General features: G+C 41.2%; 1 protein-coding gene across 1 annotated transcript; it reads left to right on the top strand.

Annotated features, from left to right (window-relative positions):
* The first annotated feature begins 7,579 nt into the window (after window positions 1-7,579).
* Window positions 7,580-23,179, top strand: LOC133621679 (ATP-dependent RNA helicase DDX39A-like). The gene is made up of 10 exons (XM_061983935.1): window positions 7,580-7,712; window positions 10,276-10,483; window positions 12,348-12,475; window positions 12,569-12,845; window positions 13,937-14,055; window positions 15,908-16,039; window positions 16,120-16,229; window positions 22,471-22,615; window positions 22,685-22,832; window positions 22,965-23,179. The coding sequence occupies exons 2-10, from the start codon at window positions 10,276-10,278 to the stop codon at window positions 22,979-22,981; spliced, it is 1,284 nt and encodes a 427-aa protein (XP_061839919.1). The 5' UTR covers window positions 7,580-7,712; the 3' UTR covers window positions 22,982-23,179.
* The last annotated feature ends 4,625 nt before the right edge of the window (window positions 23,180-27,804 follow it).

Genomic DNA, 27,804 nt, shown 5'->3' with positions numbered 1-27,804 from the left:
CTGGACTCTCACAATATTATGTCAGACCCACTCGACATCCATTGCATTCGGTCTCCCCTAGAGGGGGGGGGGGGGGGGTTACCCACATATGCGGTCCTCTCCAAGGTTTCTCATAGTCATTCACATCGACGTCCCACTGGGGTGAGTTTTTCCTTGCCCTTATGTGGGCTTTGTACCGAGGATGTCGTTGTGGCTTGTGCAGCCCTTTAAGACACTTGTGATTTAGGGCTATATAAATAAACATTGATTGATTGATTGAAGCAATACTTCCTTCCTTTGACTTCCTTTTATTGTCATTCAAATTTGAACTTTGCAGTACAGATCAAATCAAAATTCACTTAGAACGATTTACTTAGCTCTTTTATTGCCAAATTTACAGTTTTGCGCTGAAGATTGGGGGCACACCTACAGGGACACTATTGAACCGCTTTTTAAGCTCCAGAAAAAGGCAATTAGAAGTATACATTATGCCTCATTATGGCTGCTGGATTCGGTCTCTGCTTTTTGCAGATGATGTGGTCCTGATGACTTCAACTGGCCAGGATCTTCAGCTCTCACTGAATCGGTTCGCAGCAGAGTGTGAAGCGACTGGGATGAGAATCAGCACCTCCAAGTCCGAGTCCATGGTTCTCGCCCGGGAAAGGGTGGAGTGCCATCTCCAAGTTGGGGAGGAGATCTTGCCCCAAGTGGAGGAGTTCAAGTACCTAAGAGTCTTGCTCACGAGTGGGGGAAGAGTGGATCGTGAGATCGGCAGGCAGATCGGTGCGGCGTCTTCAGTAATGCGGACGCTGTATCGATCCGTTGTGGTGAAGAAGGAGCTGAGCCGGAAGGCAAAGCTCTCAATTTACCGGTCGATCTTCGTTCCCATCCCATACTTGCCAACCTTGAGACCTCCGATTTCGGGAGGTGGGGGGTGGGGGGGGGGGTGGGGGGGGGGGGGGGGGGGGTGGGGGGGCGGTCGGGGTGGGGCGGGGGCGAGTATATTTACAGCTAGAATTCACCAAGTCAAGTATTTCATATATATATATATATATATATATATATATATATATCTAGAATTCACTGAAAGTGAAGTATTTTCTTATATATATCAATCTATCTATCTATCAAGAGGGACAGAGACAGCGCACAGTGCATGTGGATCACATGTTACCATGGCGAGAAAACATGGAGAGACTGCCAGTTATCTAGTCTCCACCAGTTGCAGAAAATGTGCCATCAGTACAACTGGACAGTGCTGTTTCAGTTCCATCATCAGGACCATCAGTGAGTCAGACACAAACTAGTCTCATCATTGAACCAGATTCAAGGGCTGCTGAGTTGCCATCATCAGAACCCAGATCACCCACAACAAAAACCCCACCAGTGATCCGCAGGTACCCAGAAAGGTTTCGAGTACCACCAAAAAAAATGAATCTCTGAAGACCGCATAAAAATCGGTGTTAAAGATGTACAAATACTGTTTGTATAATAAGCATGTTATTGTTTACAAATGAGGGTTAAGAGTTCAGTACTAAAAAAAAAAAGAATGTGGCTTAAGTACAGTTTTTTAATTGAGCTGCTGCATTTTTTGGTTGGGTTGTTTATTTCTTTTGAGTAACTTCTACATTTATAAAAGGGGAGGAATGTAATGGAGTGATCTATGTTTGTCTGTTGCCATCTCCTGGTGAATGTTGGCTATAGCGTACTGGGGTTACTTTTTGGTTGGCCAACGATTTACATGGTGTTGCGCACCTGACGTCAAGTGTGTGAGTCTGTTCTGAAGTCTACAGTAAAGAGACGTACTTCATCCCCTCGCCTGTTTATTGCCTCCAACTCAATATATTACAACAACATTGCTCCATGCGGACCCTCCAGGTCCGCATGGAGCTGGAGGGGGCGTGGCCTCCAGGTCCGCCTGAATTTCGGGAGATTTTCGGGAGAAAATTTGTCCCGGGAGGTTTTCGGGAGAGGCGCTGAATTACGGGAGTGTCCCGGAAAATCCGGGAGGGTTGGCAAGTATGTCCCATCCTCACCTATGGTCATGAGCTTTGGGTTATGACCGAAAGGACAAGATCACGGGTACAAGCGGCCAAAATGAGTTTACTCATCACCCTATCTCCCTTAGAGATAGGGTGAGGAGCTCTGTCATCCGGGAGGAACTCAGAGTAAAGCCGCTGCTCCTCCACATCGAGAGGAGCCAGATGAGGTGGTTCGAGCATCTGCTCAGGATGCCACACGAACGCCTCCCTAGGGAGGTGTTTGGGGCACGTCCGACTGACGGGAGGCCAAGGGGAAGACTCTGGACACATTGGAAAGACTATGTCTCCCGGCTGGCCTGTGAATGCCTCAGGATCCCCCGGGAGGAGCGGGACGAAGTGGCTGGGGAGAGGGAAGTCTGGGCTTCTCTGCTTAGGCTGCTGCCCTCGCGACCCGACCTCGGATAAGCGGAAGAAAATGGATGGATGGATGGATGGCATTATGCCCCATATAGAGCTCATAACAATGATCTGTTCATAATGAGTAATTTTCTTAAACTACAATCCAATACAGTAGCCTTCAAGTTATGTTTATGGCCTCACAAAGTGCTCTACCTGCAAATATACAGAGTCTGTTTTTACTCAGAGATGGTCCACATGAACTCAGGGGTGTCCTGAAATTCAAACATAACATAGTAAATTCCACATTCAATGCTCAAACGTTACATACCTGTCTAGTGAAACTGTGGGACAATGTGAGCGGAGAAATTAAACTGTCTTTTAGCCTAAGAGTGTTCAACCTTGCGGTAAAAAATATGTTGTTGGGAAACTATCAAAAACATGACTAGTTGTTTGGACTATCTCAACTGTGGGACACAGGTGCAAAATAACTCACTGTGGAATAAGGGACATAACACACCAGGCAAGGCTTCAGAAGACGAAAGATACCCAGGCAAGATGGAGCTTATCTCATGGTCGCTCAATGCTATTATATCCATATTGGTGTATGTATACTGACTTGTCATTATCATCCATTATCATATGTTATACTTGTTCTAAAATGATCATGTATCCATCAAATCTGCTGTTGAAACTTGGACTATATAACCGACATATATAACCAACATATAAATTGATTGTAAATTAGGGGCGGGACATGGATAAGCATTCTTGCTTTTTTCCGTACCCCTTTTCGGTGGGTGTTGTTGCATATCTGTCAAACTACAAAGAGTGATGAAGTGTTGCTATATATGTCTGTCTGCCGAAATACATTAATTAATTAATTAATTCATTCAAATAAGAAGGACATTTCGTTGCATTAGCTCATTGCAGTGCAGGATAAAAGAGCACTAAGGTGCATATATAAATAAATAGATTACTGTATAGATAAATATATTGCACTTTTGCATATGCATCCACGTTTATTGATGTGTGATGTATTGTCTTTATATTCCAGCGAGTTAATCCGTTTTGGGGGGGAATTGAGGGGTTTATTATGATCATGCAACATGCACTGCAAGAGCATACATTGAGCCAATCTATTGATAAATCAGTTAAATATGCAAATAATCCCAGTGTCGTGGGAAAATGTAATTATGTTTTGACTCAGAGCCAGTGTGGGCAACTGTTTAGTGTGTATTTGAAGTATCTTCTCAGGTTTGTCCTGTTCAAAATGGCCCAATGTTGTCACCAAGTGGCCATGTTAGACACTACACCTTTTTGGGCAATTTATTGCAGGTTTAAAGTTATTAAGTAAATTTAAAAAATGTGATACATAAATGACAATATTCTCAGCAATAATAATTACAACGTAACAACAAGTCATTTCCTGACAAAATAGCAGATATGAACAATCGCTAAAAGGAAAATAATGATAGCTTCAAGTACACTCGTAATTTGGCAACTTTTGTGAAAGCTTTTTGGATTTGTTCACGTGTGTTCTACATTATTGAATTTATTGAATTTTGAAATGCATATATTTTGGAGTTGTGTAGTTCTTTGTTTCATATTTCAATGATCAACCTCCTTCACAGCCTTTAACAACCCTTGACTATATCAATCAAAAAAACGTAACGCGCTGTGTAGTGTTCTATGGACGTGAATGCACCCGAGATGTGCGCTGTGCTGGACGATACGGCAAATTATGGTATCGACACAATACTAGGGGGATTTTTATAGTGACATCGATACTTAAAACGGAACAAATATTTGAATTAATAATTTTGTGATTTTGTATCAAATTTATTGATCATGATCATGAAAGTTATGAAAATGAGGGTAACGTTTTAGGATAAAGTTTGATTACAAACTTTACCCTAACTTTACCCTACATCAGAAGAGTAAAACAACTTGCACTGAGCCTAGTCTATAAAACCCGCTACACCTCCCTGATACCGAAGTACATGTCAAACTACTTCCTTAACGTGACCGCCGTAACCACAACACCAGGGGGAGCTCCACAAACCACGTTAAACCCAGATTCCGATCTAACAAAGGTCTAAACCAGGGGTCCCCAAACTACGGCCCGCGGGCCGGATCCGGCCACCCAGCATACAAAATCCGGCCCACAGGAAGTCCCAAGTTAATATTATTATTATTATTATTATTATTATTATTATTTTTAAATCTTTCCTTTCTCATCAATTTTCTACCGCTTGTTATTCTTGATGTTTCCTAGCCGCTCAGGCAAATCATATTGTCTAAAAAGGAATTTTCCCATCGATAACGTGACAATGCTAAATGTTGATGAACATCAATGTTAATTGATGTTAAATGACAAAACGGATTATAAAGACAATGTATACATACATACAATTTTTTTTAACCCAATGCGGCCCCCGAGTCAAAAAGTTCTATGCCACATCAATATGGAATGCACTCCCAACAGGTGTAAAAGTAAGTGCATCTCTATCCTCCTTCAAAACCGCACTAAAACAACACCTCCAGGCAACATCAACCCTTGACTAACACCCTCCCCCTTCCACATCCCACCTCCCCGGATTGTAAATAACCAAATGTAAATAATCAAATGTATTTCTAATGTATATACTTTTTCTTATGCTTTCTGAACTCACTATGTCCTCTGCTCGCTGTCAGAGGTGGGTAGAGTAGCCAGAAATTGTACTCAAGTAAGAGTACTGTTACTTTAGAGATTTATTACTCAAGTAAAAGTAAGGAGTAGTCACCTAAATATTTACTTGAGTAAAAGTAAAAAGTATGTTGTGAAAAAACTACTCAAGTACTGAGTAACTGATGAGTAACATACACACACATATCATATATATATATATATATATATATATATATATATATATATATATACACATACATACATATACACACACACACACACACACACACACACACACACACACACACACACACACACACACACACACACACACACACACACACACACACATATGTATATATATTGATATATACAGTATATAATTTATATTTATTTATTTTACCGTTTTTGTTTACATGTTAAAGGTGTTTTAATGAATATACATGCATGTTTAACACATATAGATTCCTTTCTTTCATGAAGACAAGAATATAAGTTGGTGTATTACCTGATTCTGATGACTTGCATTGATTGTAATCAGACAGTTGTGCTGATAACATCCACGTTTTCAAATGGAGGAGAAAAAAGTTCCTCCTTTCTGTCTAATACCACATGAAAGTGGTTGGTTGTTGGCATCTTATTTGTCCAGCTTCCATATTCGTTTTTATACACTTTACAAGAAATACATTGGCGGCAAACTCCGTAGCTTGCTAGCTTGTTTGCGCTGGCTTTCGGAGACTCTTATTTTGAAAGCGCAGGCGCGATGGAGCGGCACTTTTATTGTGAAGACAGGAACTGTGCAGTCAGTCTTTAGGCTTTTGACGGGATGTAAGGTTGAAATAAAAAAGTATATTTTTTCCTTCACACTTTTGATTGATTGATTGAAACTTTTATTAGTAGATTGCACAGTACAGTACATATTTCGTACAATTGACCACTAAATGGTAACCCCCGAATAAGTTTTTCAACTTGTTTAAGTCAGGTCATGTGACCACTGGCTCTGTTTGATTGGTCCAACGTCACCAGTGACTGCATCTGATTGGTGGAACGGAGTGAACGTCACCAGTGACTGTTTTTGTTGAAACGCAGGCACTATGAAGGTCTGTCTGACAGACCAAAACAAACAAAGCGTGCATTAACAGATCGATAAAAATTAGTAGCGAGTAGCGAGCTGAATGTAGATAAAAGTAGCGGAGTAAAAGTAGCGTTTCTTCTCTATGAATATACTCAAGTAAAAGTAAAAGTATGTTGCATTAAAACTACTCTTAGAAGTACAATTTATCCAAAAAGTTACTCAAGTAGATGCAACGGAGTAAATGTAGCGCGCTACTACCCACCTCTGCTCGCTGTACATATCCTACCAAGTCAGACCGACACTGTTTCAATGCCCATTTCTCTGATGATGCAATTGTTGATGACTGAAGTATGCTGTTATCAACCAAACCCTCCTCATCCCACCCCCCGGATTGTAAATAATGTAAATAATTCAATGCATATCTGTTCATCTGGAAGTGGCTTACTCCCTCGATACAAGCTCATGCATTAACGCTATCAGAAGATTCGTCTGTAGAAGAGGACAAGTTTCCCACATGAGATCCGACAACGTACCAACTTTGTGGGAACAGAAAGGGAGCTAAGAGAGGCCTTGGCTTCCTTTGATCAAGCCCTTATCGAAAGATCTCTAGCACAAAAGGGAATCAAATGGAGTTTCAACCCACCGGCTGCTTCTCATTATGGTGGCATACGGGAGCGCATCATCAGAATGATCAGAAAGATCTTAAGTGCCGTGCTTCGCCAACAAACACTGGACGATGAAGGCTTTCAAACTGTGTTGTGCGAAGTTGAAGCTATGCTAAATGATCGTCCCATCACAAGACCATCGGATGACCCAAATGACCTTGAGGCTCTGACGCCAAATCACTTACTCCTTTATTTTATATATATATATATATACAATATATATATATATATATATATATATATATATATAAAATAAATACTTGATCCATCCATCCATCCATTTTCTACCGCTTATTCCCTTTGGGGTTTGCTGGAGCCTATCTCAGCGACAATCGGGCGGAAGGCGGCGTACACCCTGGACAAGTCGCCACCTCATCGCAGTATATATATATATATATATATATATATATATATATATAAAATAATAAAAGAAAAATAAATATATATTTATAGCTAGAATTTACTGAAAGTCAAGTATTTCTTATATATATATATATATATATATATATATATATATATAAAATACTTGACTTGGTGAATTCTAGCTGTAAATATACTCCTCCCCTCTTAACCACGCCCCCAACCACGCCCCGCCCTCTGCCTACCACCCCCTCCTCCCGAAATCGGAGGTCTCAATTAAGGTTGGCAAGTATGCACTATATCTGTATAATATATTACATATGTAAACAATACAACAATTAATGAAATTCCACAATATAATATTACAAACAATAGCGAAAAAATTAAATTAATTAAACAAAAGATAAACGAAATACCTAGCTCGTTGTGCGTTATTGTTATTGCCCGTGGTATCGAGAAAATAGGCATTTGTGTCGACTCGCCCACCCCGTATGCGCATGCTCACTGTGCGGCGGATGCTTGCTAGCTTGCATAGTCACTAAATCAACGGCGGTTGGAAAGAAGACTAACCAAGCTTTTGAAAGGTAATATACATTCCTCTCATATGTTAATAAAACATTAACTCCATACACGCACACCTAAATAGTTCATTTCCACTAACTGGTTGCTATCTGGAGTGTTTTGTATCGTAAAGTGGGCCCGTTGTCGGTTGCTAACAAGCTAACCGCCGCGTTAACGCACGGTTGTGTTTCGACTCTTTGGAATAAAATGGATCACCGTAACTGCGGTAGAAGTGTAAACATTGCTTTGATTTATAGTCGATATAAAATCGAACGTAGTAGCAATGAGTCCCGTAGCACGAGTAGTTTGTTTACTAATACTAATTCGTGTGCTGCGATTAGCTGCTAGCATGCTAACTAGTTTGGTCGAAAGTGGTTGCTGCTTTGCACGCTGCTGTGCACGTTGTGTGCTGATAAGTGATTTGTATCGTTGTAATTACACACACATTACACAAATATTGCTGTCAAATCCATTTGAAAAATGTCGATAATATGCACAACATGGATGCAGTCTCCTCATAGTATTAATCCTTTAATGCAGTGGTTCTCAAACTTTTTTTTTTATAGCAAGTATCATCTCAATAACACTTGGCTACCCAAGTCGATGTGTCATCTCAGGGCATTTAATCGATCGCAACTGGACTGCTTGGTTATCCACCTACCACGTAATGACCAACATTAAGATACAGTAGCGTAGTAGACCTAAATATTCATAAAAAAAAGGGAGAGGTATTGTTTAACAAGCATATTTAATATTTTTGACCACTGTAACTAGGGATGTCCGATCATATCGGACTGCCGATATTATCGGCCGATAAATGCTTTAAAATGTAATATCGGAAATGATCGGTATCGGTTTCAAAAAGTAAAATGTATGACTTTTTAAAACGCTGCTGTACGGAGTGGTATGCGGACATAGGGAGAAGTACAGAGCGCCATAAATCTTAAAGGCACTGCCTTTGCGTGCCGGCCCAATCACATAATATCTACGGCTTTTCACACACACAAGTGAATGCAAGGCATACTTGGTCAACAGCCATACAGGTCACACTGAGGGTGGCCGTATAAACAACTTTAACACTGTTACAAATATGCGCCACACTTTGAACCCACACCAAACAAGAATGACAAACACATTTCGGGAGAACATCCGCACCGTAACACAACATAAACTAAACAGAACAAATACCCAGAACATTACCGTATTTTCCGCACTATAAGGCGCACCTAAAAACCACAAATTTTCTCAAAAGCTGACAGTGCGCCTTATAACCCGGTGCGCTTTATATATGGATAAATATTAAGATTCATTTTCATAAAGTTTCGGTCTCGTAACTACGGTAAACAGCCGCCATCTTTTTTCCCGGTAGAACAGGAAGCGCTTCTTCTTCTACGCAAGCAACCGCCAAGGTAAGCACCCGCCCCCATAGAACAGGAAGCGCTTCTTCGTCTACTGTAAGCAACCACCCGCACGCGTAGAAGAAGAAAAAGCGCGCGGATATTACCGTACTTCATTTCCTTTGTGTGTTTACATCTGTAAAGACCACAAAATGGCTCCTACTAAACGACAGGGATCCGGTTCATGAAAAGACGCAATCTCTCCATCCGCACACGGATTACTATTTCACAGCAACTAATATTCCTGTGAACTGCACTGTGGATACAACGGGAGCACGTACGGTGAATATTCGCACCACAGGGAATGAGAAGTGATCCTTCACTGTGGTTCTAGCTTGCCATGCTAATGGCCAGAAACTTCCACCCATGGTGATATTCAAAAGGAAGACCTTGCCAAAAGAGACCTTTCCAGCCGGCGTCATCATAAAAGCTAACTCGAAGGGATGGATGAAGAAAAGATGAGCGAGTGGTTAAGGTAAGTTTAAGTTTACGCGAAGAGGCCGGGTGGCTTTTTTCACGCAGCTTCGTCCATGTTGATATACGATTCCATTTGCGCCCACATCACGCTGGTTTTAATATATTATTAAAGTTTGACTGACCTATTTGACTGTTTTTTTGACATTCCTTTAGCGCAGTTAGATGCGGCTTACAACACGGGGCGGCTTATAGGTGGACAAAGTTTTGAAATATGCCGTTCATTGAAGGCGCGGCTTATAACCCAGGGCGCCTTATGGTGCGGAAAATACGGTACGTAATATCCGCTCGCTTTTTCTTCTTCTACGCGGGCGGGTGGTTGCTTACAGTAGAAGAAGAAGCGCTTCCTGTTCTATGGGGGCGGGTGCTTACCTTGGCGGTTGCTTGCGTAGAAGAAGAAGCGCTTCCTGTTCTACCGGGAAAAAAGATGGCGGCTGTTTACCGTAGTTACGAGACCGAAACTTTATGAAAATGAATCTTAATATTTATCCATATATAAAGCGCACCGGGTTATAAGGCGCACTGTCAGCTTTTGAGAAAATTTGTGGTTTTTAGGTGCGCCTTATAGTGCGGAAAATACGGTACTTACTTTAATGCAACACCATCACTATCAAACATTGTACAATTGTCTGGTAGACTTTGGAAACAAAACACGTAACACACATTTACAGTGTCCTCAACAGAGCAGCGACTAATATGCATTGTTTTCTCACAGATGTCTGAAGCTGACGTTGATAACGAACTCTTGGATTACGAAGAGGATGAGGAGCCCCAAGGAGCCCTTGAGGCGTCAACCCCAGCCAACAAGAAGGCGGTGAAGGGGTCGTACGTGTCCATCCACAGCTCCGGTTTCAGAGATTTCCTCCTCAAACCAGAGCTTCTCCGTGCCATAATTGACTGTGGTTTTGAGCATCCATCAGAAGGTAAGTAACAGCGTTTTGGTGGCGGTGAGCAAAACATACCACTGTTGGACCAGAAATGGTATCCCTTTCATATCGTTTGTAAGATACCTGGAGGTATACGTTGTTTACGACTGGGGATGTGACGATGATACAATTACATATCACAGTTATCCGTAAAAAATGAATATAGCTAAAGGCATCATGTCATGAGAGAAATACTAATATAGGAATACAAATACAAAGATATGTCCTTAAATATGTATACATTTTATTTAGCATTTTTTATTAGACTGTTTTATTACAAATAACATTCACACGTCCCCTACCTCCAGGACCCCACCCACCGCAAGTAGATTTGTCCAAACATAACGAATAATTGTGCTTAATAGGGGTTCTGGGAAAATATCATTCACATCTGAATCGTGAGTCATATCATAATTCTGAATTGATTCAAAATATTGTTAAAACTGTTAAAAACATCTTATAGGCCATAAGTTAGCAGTAGAGATGTAACGATATCAAAATCCCAAGATATGATATCATCACGGTATTAAGGCCACGGTACAAAATTATTGTGGTGTTATATGTAAAAAAAAAAACAACCCCACTGTAAATACTACCATAGTGTACAAAATAAAGTGACATGAATGTTTAGGATAAACACACTTACTGTAATTGAACACAAATGTTCTAACCATATTTATTACTGCAAATATGTATTTTTAAGGGTAAAGAATTGTGCGAAAACATATACTGTGTCTCAACTTTTACTTTTTAAAAAGCAGTGTCCTCTACAATGGACGTTTTTGATCTCAGTTTGCAAAATGCAGTTTCTCAGAAAAATGAATTTACATTATAACTTTTAATAATATAAATACCTCACAAATTGACGTTTAGCTTCAATAGCTTGATCTTTTCCAGGTGATTGTAGCCTATCCAGTAGCTTGGGTGTGCAGCAGGTGCCTTCCCTCGGCAGGGTGCACCTTCACCGGGTCTGTTTTGGTTTGAAACGCTCCAGGCGAACGTGGCGCAACAGAGTTGTCGGCGGGGTTTGTCTGTTTGTTAGCAACACAACTCAAAAAGTTATGGACAGATTTTGAAAAACAAAACAATTCCTACTACAAAGTGGAACACACTTCACTTCCCGCTTCCTATTTGTCTCCCCTTTACAGCGCTCCACGGCCCCACATTGCGATCCTGAGCTGTGCAGAGAATTCTGAGAGATGTTTATTTTCAAGCGTGCTAAAGCAAAAGTGTCACACGTCACTGCATTATTGTGAAGATTTTGAAACCGCGGCATCTACAATACAGTTACATCCCTACTTAGCAGCCAAGAGACACTTTTGTAACATGGTTTGAAAAGGTTTTATCAATAGTTTTGTACGAATATATTGAGAATTGGTTTGAATTGAATAGTCACACCAAAAATCGGATTGAATCGTGAGTGGTTGCAAGATTAAGTATAGAATAGAATGGACTTTATTGTCATTATATGTGCATATAACAAGATTAAGGACTCCAACTTAAGGTGCGGTAGTGGGAACAAATATGGGGTAAAAATAAATAAATAATAAAATAAAATAAATTGTATTTTAATAATATATATAATATATATACATAAATATTAATATATGTTTTTATTTATTATATATATATATATATATAATATTTATTATTTATATATATATATATATATATATATATTAACATCTCTAAATAATGATTTGAATATAATTTGGTTAGTTTGTTGTGTTATTATAGAGATGTTGAAGTTTACAAGTGTTAGGCATTAAATGTATGCTGAACATCTTATGCCATGCAGTCTTTAGAGGCATTTTTTAGGCTTTTCTTCTGCCTGTTTATCAACCATTTGTTGTTTTTGCAGTCCAACATGAGTGTATCCCCCAAGCCATCCTGGGCATGGACATCCTATGTCAAGCCAAATCTGGTATGGGAAAGACGGCAGTTTTTGTACTGGCCACCCTCCAGCAGATTGAACCCATGGACGGACAAGTGAGTTTACCTTTGATTTGAAATAGTAAAGAAAGTGGGATTAGGTAAGAATTATGTACAGTGAGACTAACGCTGCGTTTACCTCCGTGCCAGGTGTCGGTCCTAGTCATGTGCCACACTCGAGAGTTGGCCTTCCAGATCAGCAAAGAGTATGAGCGCTTCTCCAAGTACATGTCCAGCATCAAGGTGTCCGTGTTCTTCGGCGGCTTGCCCATTAAGAAGGACGAGGACGTCCTGAAGCAGAGCTGCCCTCACATTGTCGTGGGCACACCCGGCCGCACCTTGGCTCTCATCCGCAACAAGACCCTGAGCGTGAAAAACATCAAGCACTTTGTGCTCGATGAGTGCGACAAGATGCTGGAGGAGCTCGGTGAGTAACGTGAAGTCTTACCTAGAAGGAGTGGGTGATAGGGTTGCGCAATATTTGGCCGACGATAGTATTAAAAACTATCGTTTTATTGTGATAATACATGTTGACACATTCAAGCCGTGTCTGAGAGAGACAAGTGAACAAATGCAACTTCAGCGTAATGTAGCATTCTAACTAGCGGCTAACGTCCCCCCCACAGCGTAAAATCCCTTCTAAGTCAGCAATTCTCGCCTCCATGTCGGAAACTACATTTCCTACGAGTATCATCCCTAGAGGACAACGAATAGCTCAACATGCTACACTACACACTGTAAGAGGATATGCTAACCACAAGCTGGAGCTCTTGATTGTAAACAAAGGTGTGCAAATTGATGAATATATGGACTGTAACGATACCAAGTATGATATAATTATTTGGTCGATACTACAATGGTCGCTATTTTTTTAATTCTAAAAAAATATTTGGTCGTTTTTGTTGTTTACAAACTCAGGAAATAAGAGCCAATAGTGGAATGTGATTTAAATATTTCATTGATATTGTTACATCGCCATCTTGCGTTTTTGTTTGATTATAATTGTGTTTAAAAAATGGAATCATCAATTATCTTGCAAAATTTACGTATCATTATTGGTATGACCAATACTGCCTGTGTATTGGATCGATTCCCACGTTTCTAGTATTGCCCAAAACTAATGTAAAGTATCTAACCAAGAGAAGAATAAAGGCTTATTACATTTTAACGATAGTGTAGATAGAACCATGTTACCACAGAAAATAACTAGACATTAACAGTACATTAGCAAGTAGATTAATACTAGTTTTGAGAAAATGATACAACTGGAAATGACGCAATGTTACTGCACACGTCAGCAGCTAAATTGGAGCCCTTGTAACCTGATTTGAAACGATTCGATTATCATTATCATACCAAATAATTTATTGTGAGTTATACTGTTGAAGCAGGAGGATGCAATATGTATCGCAATATAGATTTTAGGCTGTATCGCCCATCACTAGTACATGACAATTATGACATGACTTCACTTGGCTTAAAGGAGTGAAAAACCGTGTGATGTCTTTATCGTCACAGACATGAGACGTGACGTACAGGAAATCTTCAGGCTGACCCCTCATGAGAAGCAGGTCATGATGTTCAGTGCCACGCTAAGCAAGGAGATCCGCCCTGTGTGCCGCAAGTTCATGCAAGATGTGAGTTGTTTCTTCTCTCTGAAATGCGCATGTTGTCTTGTCACTTAGTAATTAGGTTGTTAGCGTTTCTAAGGTGGTATCATTAGGTGCAGCGGGATGAAATGTGATAGGTTTGTATTTTCATGTATTCAATGGTCAGACGTCATAGCCCATGTTTTAACTAATATGGTTATGTTTAGGGCTGCAATGAATAATTTGGTTAGAAAAAAGTTATGATTTATTTTCTGTTGCTTCGCATAAAGAGACTGTTTTCAACTTTACTCTAGCCGCAGGTATGCATTGTGAAATTATTTACACAATTTGTTATTTACATAGCACGGTTTTGTAAATGTTTATTTAATGATAAAACAAAACAGAAGTCATCGTCATGGACCCACGAGCTCCGGAAGCTAGCTCTCCAATCAGTAAAACAGACTCAATAACTCCACGATGACGTTTTGGTGAATTTACTGAAGAATTTGTGAAGCTGAAACAATACAAAAACAATGCCATTGTCAGTTAATACTAGCCCAGACACTCGTAAACGTGTTAGCATATTAGTTAATGGCAATAGCATCATTACATTACAATAGCACGTGCAAATATGCATGAAAACAATCATATAGACATCACACATGGGACGGTTTAATAAGTGTGAATAGTTTATGTTGTAAACGTTGCTTGTAGTGATGAGTAAAGAATACATACAAGTAGTAACGCTATGGATGACTAGAAGACGGAATGGCACTTGTACTTCTTGGTTTAAAGCACCAAACGGAAGGAAATACTGGAGCATCTGCGGTGAGCAAACTTGTCCTAAAGATGGTTCCATAGCGCAAACAATAACACACCTTTTCAGTGTCTCTGTTTAATGGAAAATATTTGTTGAACACAAAATATTATGGCTGTTAGCAAAGAAAAATCCATAAATTAGCCACACCATTTTTACAAGCCGCAGGATTTAAAACGTAGGAAAAAAGTAGCGGCTTATAGTCCGGAATTTACGGTAAAATAAGTACAACCTGGATTCTACAAACAACTTTCAAATGTTTTTGGTTAGTTTTTATTGTTAGCGGGGGGGTGTATATTGTAGCGACCCGGAAGAGTTATTACTGCAAGGGGTTCTGGGTATTTGTTATGTTCCTCCGAAATGTGTTTGTCATTCTTGTTTGGTGTGGGTTCACAGTGTGGCGCATATTTGTAACCGTGTTAAAGTTGTTTATACGGCCACCCTCAGTGTGACCTGTATGGCTGTTGACCAAGTATGCATTGCATTCACTTGTGTGTGCGGAAAGCCGTAGATATTATGTGCCTTGCCCGGCACGCAAAGGCAGTGCCCTTAATGTTTATTGGCGCTCTGTACTTCTTCCTACGTCCGTGTACACAGCAGCGTTTTAAAAAGTCATAAATTTTACTCTTTGAAACTGATACCGATAATTTTGAAACCCATACCGATATTACATTTTAAAGCATTTATCGGCCGATATTATCGGACATCTCTAATAAAAAACAGTTGCTGTTTCAAAACATGCTTAATTATCACCAGTTCGTCTTACGTCTCCGGCAAAAGTCACAAGTACATAGTTTCAATGTCCGCTGTTTAAAGTTAGCCAGTCTGAGGTGCATCACATTTATTTTCCTTCCATGATTGGAATCCATCACAGATCAGCCATGTGACCGGGTAGCCAAAATGTCTGTGAGTTAAGTAAATAGGATGCAAGAAGCCCCTCTAGCTTTGCCCACCTGTGGCTGTCAGTGCTAAAAGTCACACTCTTGGGTAGATGATACTCCTGGCTCTAACGCTGCGCAGGACAACACACATGTCCATGTTCCACGAGAGGGACTAATGTCGGCCACCTTTTTTGGCGTGTAGCCGATGGAGGTGTTTGTGGATGACGAGACCAAGCTGACCCTCCACGGCCTCCAGCAGTACTACTGCAAGCTGAAAGACAGCGAAAAGAACCGAAAGCTCTTTGACCTCCTCGACGTGCTGGAGTTCAACCAGGTAGGAGCAAAAGTGTATTTAATAAAGTAGTATTTATTTGTAAAAAAAATGACTCCTACGTAATGCTTTGGTTCTGTTAGGTGGTGATATTTGTGAAGTCCGTGCATCGCTGTGTAGCTCTGTCCCAGCTGCTGGTGGAGCAAAACTTTCCGGCTATTGCCATCCACGGAGGAATGCTACAGGAGCAAAGGTAAGGTGTGCCAAGTTATTCCTAAGCTTTAGTTTTTTAAACTTGTTACATCCTCACTAATTATGTCGAAATATCCAGCTCTTTTGACAACAAGCTGAGGTTAGGTATTGATTTTAGTTAAGACAATGTGCTTGTGTCGGCCTCAAAACGATGTGGTTATGACAGTACTACATCTGTACGGATTTTCATGAAATGGTACGCCAGATCCTTGTAGTTCGCTGAGCTCCACACAAGGATCTGGGCTCGAGGGCAATGCAAACTCCTTCAAGATAGCATACCTGCCAACTACTCCGGTTTTCCCGTAATTAGTACGGTTTTCATCAACCTATTCCGGGTTACGGTTGCAGTGATAAAAAATATGTTTTTTCATTAATTAAAAAAAAAATTTTTTTTTAAAGTTTTATTCACGAAATCGCGTAACAACAATGACAATCGACACTGCTTCCCGTAACTTCCTATCGAGCCATTCCGAATGCCATGCGCGAGGCTATTTATAGCACCGCTGCCAAGCACGAGGCATCAGTTGCCATTGTTTCCAAACGAGCGAACGATCATGGAATCAGCCGGAGAAAAATCACAAACGAGTCTTAAACCGAAAAGAAAACTGCAGTCATTCTGTGAAGAATATTCAAAAGCCTATCCGGGAATAATTATCCGTTCCAAAAAGGGTGAAAACTACGCGAATTGCACCTTGTGCAGACAAGATTTTTCGATCGGACACGGAGGAATTAGCGATGTAAAAGACCACGTTGGGACAAAAAACACAAGTCTAATGCCGTTGCTAGTGATACAAGTGGAAAACTGTCAACGTTTTTCGTCGCCCAAACAGATTCTTTGGATGTGATAAATGCCGAAGAATTTGGATTTTAGCCACAAAAAGGTAATGACACCAATGTTATCTATTGGAATTGTTTAGTACTGTTATACTGTTAAAAGTGTTTATACTATTTATGCTTTCAAGTCCAAGTTGAAGAAATCTTGTTAAATGTTGACAGCATAACTACCAAAATACAGAAGTATGTCCTTAATATTTTTGCAGTGCTATTTCTGTTGAAAAGTTAAAATGATTACATTAGAGATGTGATGTGCCACTTTTCAAGTGTCTGATGGCTTAAATTAATTTTCATTAATTTTTCATATTTTGAATTCTTTTGAAAGGCTTACAAAAAACTACATTTGAATTGTAATTCCATGCTATTGACAGGACAATTAATTTTAATGAAGTTAGCTTACCATGTTTACAGTATGATAATTGTGATAGAAATGTGAATTTTAGGCACAGAATATTTTTTACAATTGAACAAGGCAGTAGATTATACAAGCTTGGACAGAAAGTTAATAATGACACCATTTTTTTTTTAATGGAATTGTTTAGTACTGTTTTACCATTTGTTTACTGTAAAAAGTGTTTATACTTTCAATTAACAAATTGAAGTCTTGTGAAAGGTTGACAGGATAACTGGCATTAACTGTCAAAATAATTTCAAACTATTGAAGTTAGCTTACAGAATAAACATGTCAATCAACCCATATGATTTTTGCTGTAATATTTTTGTTTTGAAAAGTCACTGTGACTGATAGAAAAGTGATGGTTTTAGCAACATTTTAACCTGTCTGAATGCTAATAATCATTTTGCGTCGGGGGGCGACTTTGTCCTGGACCTACCGGGGCCTGCGGCCCCTGGACCCTGGCTACTACCGTATTTTCCGCACCATAAGGCGCCCTGGGTTAAAAGCCGCGCCTTCAATGAACGGCATATTTCAAAACTTTGTCCACCTATAAGCCGCCCGGTGTTGTAAGCCGCATCTAACTGCGCTAAAGGAATGTCAAAAAAACAGTCAGATAGGTCAGTCAAACTTTAATAATATATTAAAAACCAGCGTTCTAACAACTCTGTTCACTCCCAAAATGTACGCAAATGTGCAATCACAAACATAGTAAAATTCAAAATAGTGCAGAGCAATAGCAACATAATGTTGCTCGAACATTAATGTCACAACACACAAAATAAACATAGCGCTCACTTTCTGAAGTTATTCTTCATTCATAAATCCCTCGAATTATTCTCCTTCGTTGTCCGAATTGAAAAGTTGGGCAAATGTGGGATCCAAAATGTCGTCTGGCGCTGTCTCCGTCTCCCTGTCTTGGTGAACGTCACGTGTGTTCGCCTTCTGTCATCCATTGTTCCCACGCAGTTAGCAGTCTAGCTTCGAATGCCCTGTTGACACCAATATCTAGCGGCTGGAGGTCTTTTGTCAATCCACCCGGAATGACGGCGAGTATTGAATTAAGCGCGTAAGCGTGTCTCTTAATGTGATGTTATGAGCTAGCAAATATAACAACTACACTACCCAGCATTAAACGATATTGACGAGCATGCGCGGTAGCCCTGAGAAGCGTTGTTGTATGCTGGGAGTTAGAATGTGGTTATGAGCACGCTGTGAGTAAACGTTGAGAACTCAGTTAACACGCCTCGTCTGCATTATTTATAATTAGACAGACAACACACTTAATAGGAGCCATTTTGGGGTCTTTACATAAACACACAAATAGAAATGAAACGTCACATATCCCAGCATGCACCGCGCGCTTCTTCGTCATCCACTGTTCCCACGCAGTTAGCAGTCTAGCTTCGAATGCCCTGTTGACACCAATATGTAGCGGCTGTAGGTCTTTTGTCAATCCACCCGGAATGACGGCGAGTATTGAATTAAGCGCGTAAGCGTGTCTCTTAATGTGATGTTATGAGCTAGCAAATATAACAACTACACTACCCAGCATGCAACGATAGTGACGAGCATGCGCGGTAGCCCTGAGAAGCGTTGTTGTATGCTGGCAGTTAGAATGTGGTTATGAGCACGCTGTGAGTAAACGTTGAGAACTCAGTTAACACGCCTCGTCTGCATTATTTATAATTAGACAGACAACACACTTAATAGGAGCCATTTTGGGGTCTTTACATAAACACACAAATGGAAATGAAACGTCACATATCCCAGCATGCGCCGCGCGCTTCTTCTACGGGGAAAAAAGATGGCGGCTGTTTACCGAAGTTGCGAGACCGATACTTTATGAAAATGAATCTTAATATTTATCCATATATAAAGCGCACCGGGTTATAAGGCGCACTGTCAGCTTTTGAGAAAATTTGTGGTTTTTAGGTGCGCCTTATAGTGCGGAAAATACGGTACCGTATTTTCCGCACTATAAGGCGCACCGGATTATTAGCCGCACCTTCTATGAATTACATATTTCATAATTTTGTCCACCAATAAGCCGCCCCGGACTAAAAGCCGCGCCTACGCTGCGCTAAAGTGAATGTCAAAAAAACGCTGCGCTAAAGTGAATGTCAAAAAAACAGTCAGATAGTTCAGTCAAACTTTAATAATATATTGAAAACCAGCGTTCTAACAACTCTGTCCCAAAATGTACGCAAATGTGCAATCACAAACATAGTAAAATTCAAAATGGTGTAGAGCAATAGTAACATAATGTTGCTCGAACGTTAATGTCACAACACACAAAATAAACATAGCGCTCACCTTCTGAAGTTATTCTTCATTCGTAAATCCTTCGAATTCTTCGTCTTCGGTGTCCGAATTGAAAAGTTGCGCAAGCGTGGGATCCAAAATGGCCGGTTCCGTCTCGTAGAAGTCATCGGGAGTCAGTGTCGCTGTTGTTCTGTGAATCCTGCCTTCCGGAAAGCTCGGACCACAGTTGTGACCGAAATATCTGCCCAGGCATTTACGATCCACTGGCAAATGTTGGCGTATGTCGTCCGAGGCTGTCTGCCCGTCTTAGTGAAGGTGTGTTCGCCTTCGGAGCTGTGTGAAAAAAGCCACCCGGCCTCTTCGCGTAAACTTCCCTTAACCACTCGCTCATCTTTTCTTCATCCATCCATCCCTTCGAGTTAGCTTTTATGATGACGCCGGCTGGAAAGGTCTCTTTTGGCAAGGTCTTCCTTTTGAATATCACCATGAGTGGAAGTTAGCATGGCAAGCTAGAACCACAGTGAAGGATGACTTCTCATTCCCTGTGGAGCGAATATTCACCGTACGTGCTCCCGTTCCACAGTGCGGTTCAGTTGCTGTGAAATACGGTAGTAATCCGTGTGCGGATGGAGAGATTGCGTCTTTTTATGAACCGGATCGTTTAGTAGGAGCCATTTTGTGGTCTTTACAGATGTAAACAGGAAATGAAACGTACGGTGATATCCGCGCGTTTTTTCTTCTTCTTCCGGGGGCGGGTGAAGCGCTTCCTGTTCTATGGGGGCGGGTGAAGCGCTTCCTGTTCTATGGGGGCGGGTGCTTTCCTTGGCGGTTGCTTGCGTAGAAGAAGAAGCGCTTCCTGTTCTACCGGGAAAAAAGATGGCGGCTGTTTACCGAAGTTGCGAGACCGAAACTTTATGAAAATGAATCGTAATAAAGCGCACCGGGTTATTAGGCGCACTGTCAGCTTTTGAGAAAAATTGTGGTTTTTAGGTGCGCCTTATAGTGCGGAAAATACGGTAGGTTTTTCTGATTTCAAAAGTTGGCAGGTATGAGATAGCAAAAAATAATGCACCAATCAGGATCGCCGGGCGGGATTTGGTTGAAGTAGCACGTCATTCAAGATAACGGACAACATGCAATTATTTTTTTACAAGGCCCCGCCTTCTGAAATACATCTCCTATTGAGAAGTCCCAAATCCTTGTGTGGAGCTCAGCGAACTATAAGGATCTGGCGAGAGTCAGGTTACTTTAATGCGCCTTATGTCTGAAAAGAGACCCGCTCACCTGCAGTGCGCCTTATAATCCGGTGCGCCCTTTGCGGTAATTCATGTGATCAGTTTGATATGGGCCAATCTCGCTCATGGATTATTGGAATCGGCAGCATAAATCCCTGATTGTCACATTGCTAAACATGATCAAAACAGGAAACTTTGAACTAAAATTAGAGATGTCCGACAATATCGTGCTACCGATATTATCGACCGATAAATGCTTTAAAATGATATATCGGAAATTATCGGTATCAGTTTCAAAAAGTACAATTTATGACTTTTTAAAACGGCGCTGTGTACACGGACGTAGGGAGAAGTACAGAGTGCCAATAACCCTTAAAGGCCCAATCACATAATACCTACGGCTTTTCTCACACACAAGTGAATGCAAGGCATACTAGGTCAACAGCCATACAGGTCCCACTGAGGGTGGCCGTATAAACAACTTTAGCACTGTTACAAATATGCGCCACACTGTGAACCCACACCAAACAAGAATGACAAACACATTTCGGGAGAACATCCGCACCGTAACACAACATAAACACAACAGAACAAATACCAAGAACCCCTTGCAGCACTTACTCTTCCGGGACGCTACAATAGACACCCCCCCGCCCCCAACACCTCAACCCCGCCCACCTCAAGCTCCTCATGCTCTCTCAGGGAGAGCATGTCCCAAATACCAAGCTGCTGTTTTGGGGCATGTTAAAAAAAAATAATGCACTTTGTGACTTCAATAATAAATATGGCAGTGCCATGTTGGCATTTTTTACCATAACTTGAGTTGATTTATTTTGGAAAACCTTGTTACATTGTTTAATGCATCCAGCCGGGCATCACAACAAAATTACCGTATTTTTCGGAGTATAAGTCGCACTAGCCGAAAATGCATAATAAGGAAGGAAAAAAACATATATAAGTCGCATTTTTGGGGGAAATTTATTTGATAAAAGCCAATACCAAGAATAGACAATTGAAAGGCAATTTAAAATAAATAAAGATTAGTGAACAACAGGCTGAATAAGTGTACGTTATATGAGGCATAAATAACCAACTGAGAACGTGCCTGGTATGTTAACGTAACATATTATGGTAAGAGTCATTCAAATAACTATAACATATAGAACATGCTATACGTTTACCAAACAATCTGTCACTCCTAATCGCTAAATCCCATGAAATCTTATACGTCTAGTGTCTTACGTGAATGAGCTAAATAATATTTGATATTTTACGGTAATGTGTTAATAATTTCACACATAAGTCGCTCCCCCGGCCAAACTATGAAAAAAACTGCAGGCATAATAATGTGTTTATTCCACGACTGTATATATCGGTATCGGTTGATATCGGAATCGGTAATTAAGAGTTGGACAATATCGGATATCGGCAAAAAAGCCATTATCGGACATCTCTAACTGAAATATCAACATGCGCCCTTCAGAGTAATCCTTCTGACACAAACAATGTTGCAGGTTATCACGCTACCAGCAGTTTAAAGACTTCCAGCGGCGGATCTTGGTGGCAACTAACCTGTTTGGCAGAGGCATGGACATCGAGAGGGTCAACATCGTCTTCAACTACGACATGCCTGAGGATTCCGACTCGTACCTCCACAGAGTGAGTGGCACTTTAACCTCAAACCGTTGATTGATCCTCCCTCTCACGCATGTCCTCCCTGAACTTCAGGTGGCCCGTGCCGGCAGGTTCGGCACCAAAGGGCTGTCCATCAGTTTCGTGTCCGACGAGGCCGACGCCAAGACCCTCAACGAGGTCCAAGACCGCTTCGAGGTCAATGTGCCAGAGCTGCCAGAGGAGATTGATATCTCCACTTACAGTACGTGGTCAGACTGTATGCACAAATATAAACGTGTTTATTCACGCAACTATCATGCCCTTCCCCTTTCAAGAATCTAGAACACACCATTAATCCTTTTTACTTACTCTACCTTCTCTCTCTTTGTCGCAGTTGAACAGTCCAGATGAATCCAGTTTCCAGTGAAGTTCTCATGTGAGCCCTTGGTGTTCCTGTCATTTTGTTAGGGCGGAGGAAAAAAAAGCAATGTTTCACTGCCACTATTGGCAAGTTATTTTTGTTAATTTTATTTTGACATGTTTTTGCTTGTTCTCGTGTGTTTCTTTTTAAACAATGCTTGGTCAAAGAAATAAACATTTTATACCTTATTTTCTTATATTTGCTTCAGTGTAAATTGATCATTGAACCCGATTGATACTGTTGGTCAATGCTTTTATTCGCCAGCAGAGGGCGGCAGTTACCCAACACTTGCCCTGGAAAACATTTTCTGCATATTCGGTTGTTTTTCCTTCCTTTCATTTTGCCTTTGACAACTAAACCTAACAGTAAATGTTTTTATATTTTGCTCAAACTGCTGCAGTTTTCTGGCACATTTCAGAAAACCCCAAACTGTTAAAATATTAGTGCTGTCAAACGATTTTAGTCAGATTCATCACAGGGTTACTGTGGATTCCTTCGATTAATCAGTCCTAATTAGCAAAGAAAGTCAAGAATGAAAGCACTTTATATGAATGGACATTTCTAAACTAACTTGAATTCACATTAATGTGGACTTTATTTTATGGCGGAAGTGCTTTGTTGAGCCATCCATTTTCTACCGCTTGTCCGTAATTTAATTTTCCTGAGGGAACTCCTGAAGGAATCAATAAAGTACTATTTATCTATAAACTTCCATATTGGCTGTTTGCTTGGACAAACTACCTCAACTGCGTTGCCTGAGACGTTTCAGGGATTTTAAATCATTCTGCTCTGCGGCGGGGTCAAAATGATTCACGGGCGCGGCCACCGCTGCTGCTCACTGCTCCCTCACCTCCCAGGGGGTGAACAAGGGGATGGGTCAAATGCAGAGGTTAATTTCACCACACCTCGTGTGTGTGACTATCATTGGTACTTTTAACTTTGTGTTAACATTTTCAATCCGATTAATCCACATAATAGCTTACGTCATTTAAAAGGTACATGTGGCACCAACATCTTTCTAGTCAAAGTGCATTTCAGGAAGCAAAACGGCAAATAAAAGTAGAATTCCATAAAAAGTTAATTTATTCAAAGTGTACGTTTCTCCATTTAAGTGGGTTGCTTGCAACATTTACACAGATGACTAGAGGGCGCTAATGTATTTCAAGCACTAAGTCCCGCCCACTTCCGTCTTTTAAAAGCATGTAATGACGTAATCGTGCGTACGTAGCATGCGCATTAGCATCGCTGTTAGCCAATAATAGCAATTTGGATATTAACGTTAGGTATCATTGAATGTACATTCTATAACATGACGGCAAAGTGTTAGTACACGTAAAATATAGACACTTCAAAACACGTACAATATAGACACTTCAAAACAGAGGACATACTTTTTGCATCCAAGGGCCAAAGTGAAAATGTGCCAAACAAACAATAATAAATGTCAATACAGTTCCTTTAGTTAGTGCTAATGATAATGATAGATAACCAATAAGCCTTGAGACATTATTATGACGTGAATTTTCATGAATCACACCTTGAGTCGGATTACTTTTCTTTGACATGCGCAACATGTTTACCATGAATTGATTAACGTGGACCCCGATTTAAACAAGTTGAAAATCTTATTCGGGTGTTACCATTTAGAGGTCAATTGTACGGAATATGTACTGTACAATCTACTAATACAAGTTTCAATCAATCAACACCCTGCTTGTGCTATGGCGCTATCTTGTGGACGAATTGACCCACTACAGGTGCTAAGAAGGCAGTGACTCGCTGTAAACAAACATGGATTTTTGCATTTCTGCTTGTCCGACGCAGTCATGGCATATTTTTTTTAACTTCTGCTCACTACTTTTGTTTTTGCTAATCTCGTTTTTAGAGCAACACATTTAAGAGGACATAACGCTACTTCTGTACATGTTGAATGGGGCGAGACAGCAGCAAGACAATCGCTATTAATTGAGTCCCTCCACCACCAAAGTACATCTGACGTCACAGACATGCGCAGTAAGGAAAATTTCAACCCGAATGATTATCAACATGAACCGCCCATCTCGATCGGAATTATATTTTAATCCGAATGTGTGTGATCGGGTCAGAATATTCCGACTGGTGTGTTTACATGAAGTATTTTTATTCCGGTTACATTTTTTAATCCGATTAAATGTGTCCATGTGCACATAGATAATGATTGTGTGAGTTTTAGATACAACTTTTTCCACTTACGATGCCGGTATTGGAGCCTTGAGTATCAGCTGATACCGATATTGATTTGATACGATATCAGCTGCAATGGTTCATACTTTTATTTTGTCATGTGGAATGTTAGGAAAGGTTTGATCAAGTGAAATGAGTCAAACAGAGCAATGGTATGTCTGGGAAAACACAACCCTATTTACTATTAACCGTCTGGAATGGTGTTTAAATTAAAGTGAAGTGAAATGAAGTGAAGGGAATTATATTGATATAGCGCTTTTCTCAAAGTGGTTTTACATAGTGAAACCCAATATCTAAATTACATTTAAACCAGTGTGAGTGGCACTGGGAGCAGGTGGGTAAAGTGTCTTGCCCAAGGACACAACGGCAGTGACTAGGATGGCGGAACATGGAACCCTCAAGTTGCTGGCACGGTCACTCTACCAACCGCGCTATACCGGTAATGGTAATTTGTGTTTGGGCGACACCTGGTGGTCATAAAGATTCAGTTGAATGATGCGGACACGGTTGTTACTGGATATTTTTAGAACACGCTTCTATTTGGAGACTTTCGCTGCGTTCCATTTACCTGAGAGGTTGGAAGTGGGGGTTGGGAATGACGTCATTGCTGAGGTATGAGGGTTCCTGTTCCGAGGTCAGAAATCAAGATGGCCACATCTTCGATAGCTATTTTTGCGCTTGCTTCGTCTGAATACAAACAACGTATGGGAACATGTGCACTCTTTCTGCAACCTTCGAACACAGGTGGATGAGGATTGTTAGTGATGTCGACGTACAGTGTATACCACGTATAAATATATATATTTATATATACACATATACATATATATATAATGTGTGTGTGTGTGTCTGTGTATATATACACACACACACACACACACACACACACAACGTCCAACTCTTGTTTTTGATGATGACTTATTACGCTACTGTATTTTAACCTTGGTCATTATGGCAAGTTTTTTTGTGAGGTGGTACTTGGTTGAAAAAAGTTTTGAGAACAACTGGTCTCTAGTCTACCATGTTTACCTTTTGTAAATGACTTGACTTAAATAGAAGAAACTAGAGTTTAGATGCAAATCGATACTTATTTCTGCTGATATCGGGCCGATATACAATATCAATATCAGATCGTGGCACCCCGAGTGAGCTTGAAATAATGCCCGTATGAATATGTTATATACCCCTGATTTAAAATAAAATGTAAATGTAACTCCTCAGCCTTCCCGGTAAGGTCTATTCAGGTGTACTGGAGAGGAGGCTACGCCGAATAGTCGAACCTCGGATTCAGGAGGAACAGTGTGGTTTTCGTCCTGGTCGTGGAACTGTGGACCAGCTCTATACTCTCGGCAGGGTCCTTGAGGGTGCATGGGAGTTTGCCCAACCAGTCTACATGTGCTTTGTGGACTTGGAGAAGGCATTCGACCGTGTACCCCGGGAAGTCCTGTGGGGAGTGCTCAGAGAGTATGGGGGTAACGGACTGTCTTATTGTGGCAGTTCGCTCCCTGTATAATCAGTGTCAGAGCTTGGTTCGCGTTGCCGGCAGTAAGTCGGACACGTTTCCAGTGAGGGTTGGACTCCGCCAAGGTTGCCCTTTGTCACCGATTCTGTTCATAACTTTTATGGACAGAATTTCTAGGCGCAGTCAAGGCGTTGAGGGGATCTGGTTTGGTGGCTGCAGGATTAGGTCACTGCTATTTGCAGATGATGTGGTCCTGATGGCTTCCTCCGGCCAAGATCTTCAGCTCTCACTGGATCGGTTCACAGCCGAGTGTGAAGCGACTGGGATGGGAATCAGCACCTCCAAGTCCGAGTCCATGGTTCTCTCCCGGAAAAGGGTGGAGTGCCATCTCCGGGTTGGGGAGGAGATCTTGCCCCAAGTGGAGGAGTTCAAGTACCTCGGAGTCTTGTTCACGAGTGGGGGAAGAGTGGATCGTGAGATCGACAGGTGGATCGGTGCGGCGTCTTCAGTAATGCGGACGCTGTATCGATCCGTTGTGGTGAAGAAGGAGCTGAGCCGGAAGGCAAAGCTCTCGATTTACCGGTCGATCTACGTTCCCATCCTCACCTATGGTCATGAGCTTTGGGTCATGACCGAAAGGACAAGATCACGGGTACAAGCGGCCGAAATGAGTTTCCTCCGCCGAGTGGCGGGGCTCTCCCTTAGAGATAGGGTGAGAAGCTCTGTCATCCGGGGGGAGCTCAAAGTAAAGCCGCTGCTCCTCCACATCAAGAGGAGCCAGATGAGGTGGTTCGGGCATCTGGTCAGGATGCCACCCGAACGCCTCCCTAGGAAGGTGTTTCGGGCACGTCCGACCGGTAGGAGGCCACAGGGAAGACCCAGGACACGCTGGGAAGACTATCTCTCCCGGCTGGCCTGGGAACGCCTCGGGATCCCCCGGGAGGAGCTGGACGAAGTGGCTGGGGAGAGGGAAGTCTGGGCTTCCCTGCTTAAGCTGCTGCCCCCGCGACCCGACCTCGGATAAGCGGAAGAAGATGGATGGATGGATGGATGTAAAAAAAAACTGTTATGTTTAATAGTAATATACAGTGCATCCACAAAGTATTCACAGCGCTTCACTTTTTACAT

The sequence above is a fragment of the Nerophis lumbriciformis genome, linkage group LG25 (assembly GCF_033978685.3).
Source record: "Nerophis lumbriciformis linkage group LG25, RoL_Nlum_v2.1, whole genome shotgun sequence".
In the NCBI taxonomy this organism is placed as follows: Eukaryota; Metazoa; Chordata; class Actinopteri; order Syngnathiformes; family Syngnathidae; genus Nerophis; species Nerophis lumbriciformis.
This window is presented reverse-complemented; position numbering and strand designations above follow the sequence as displayed.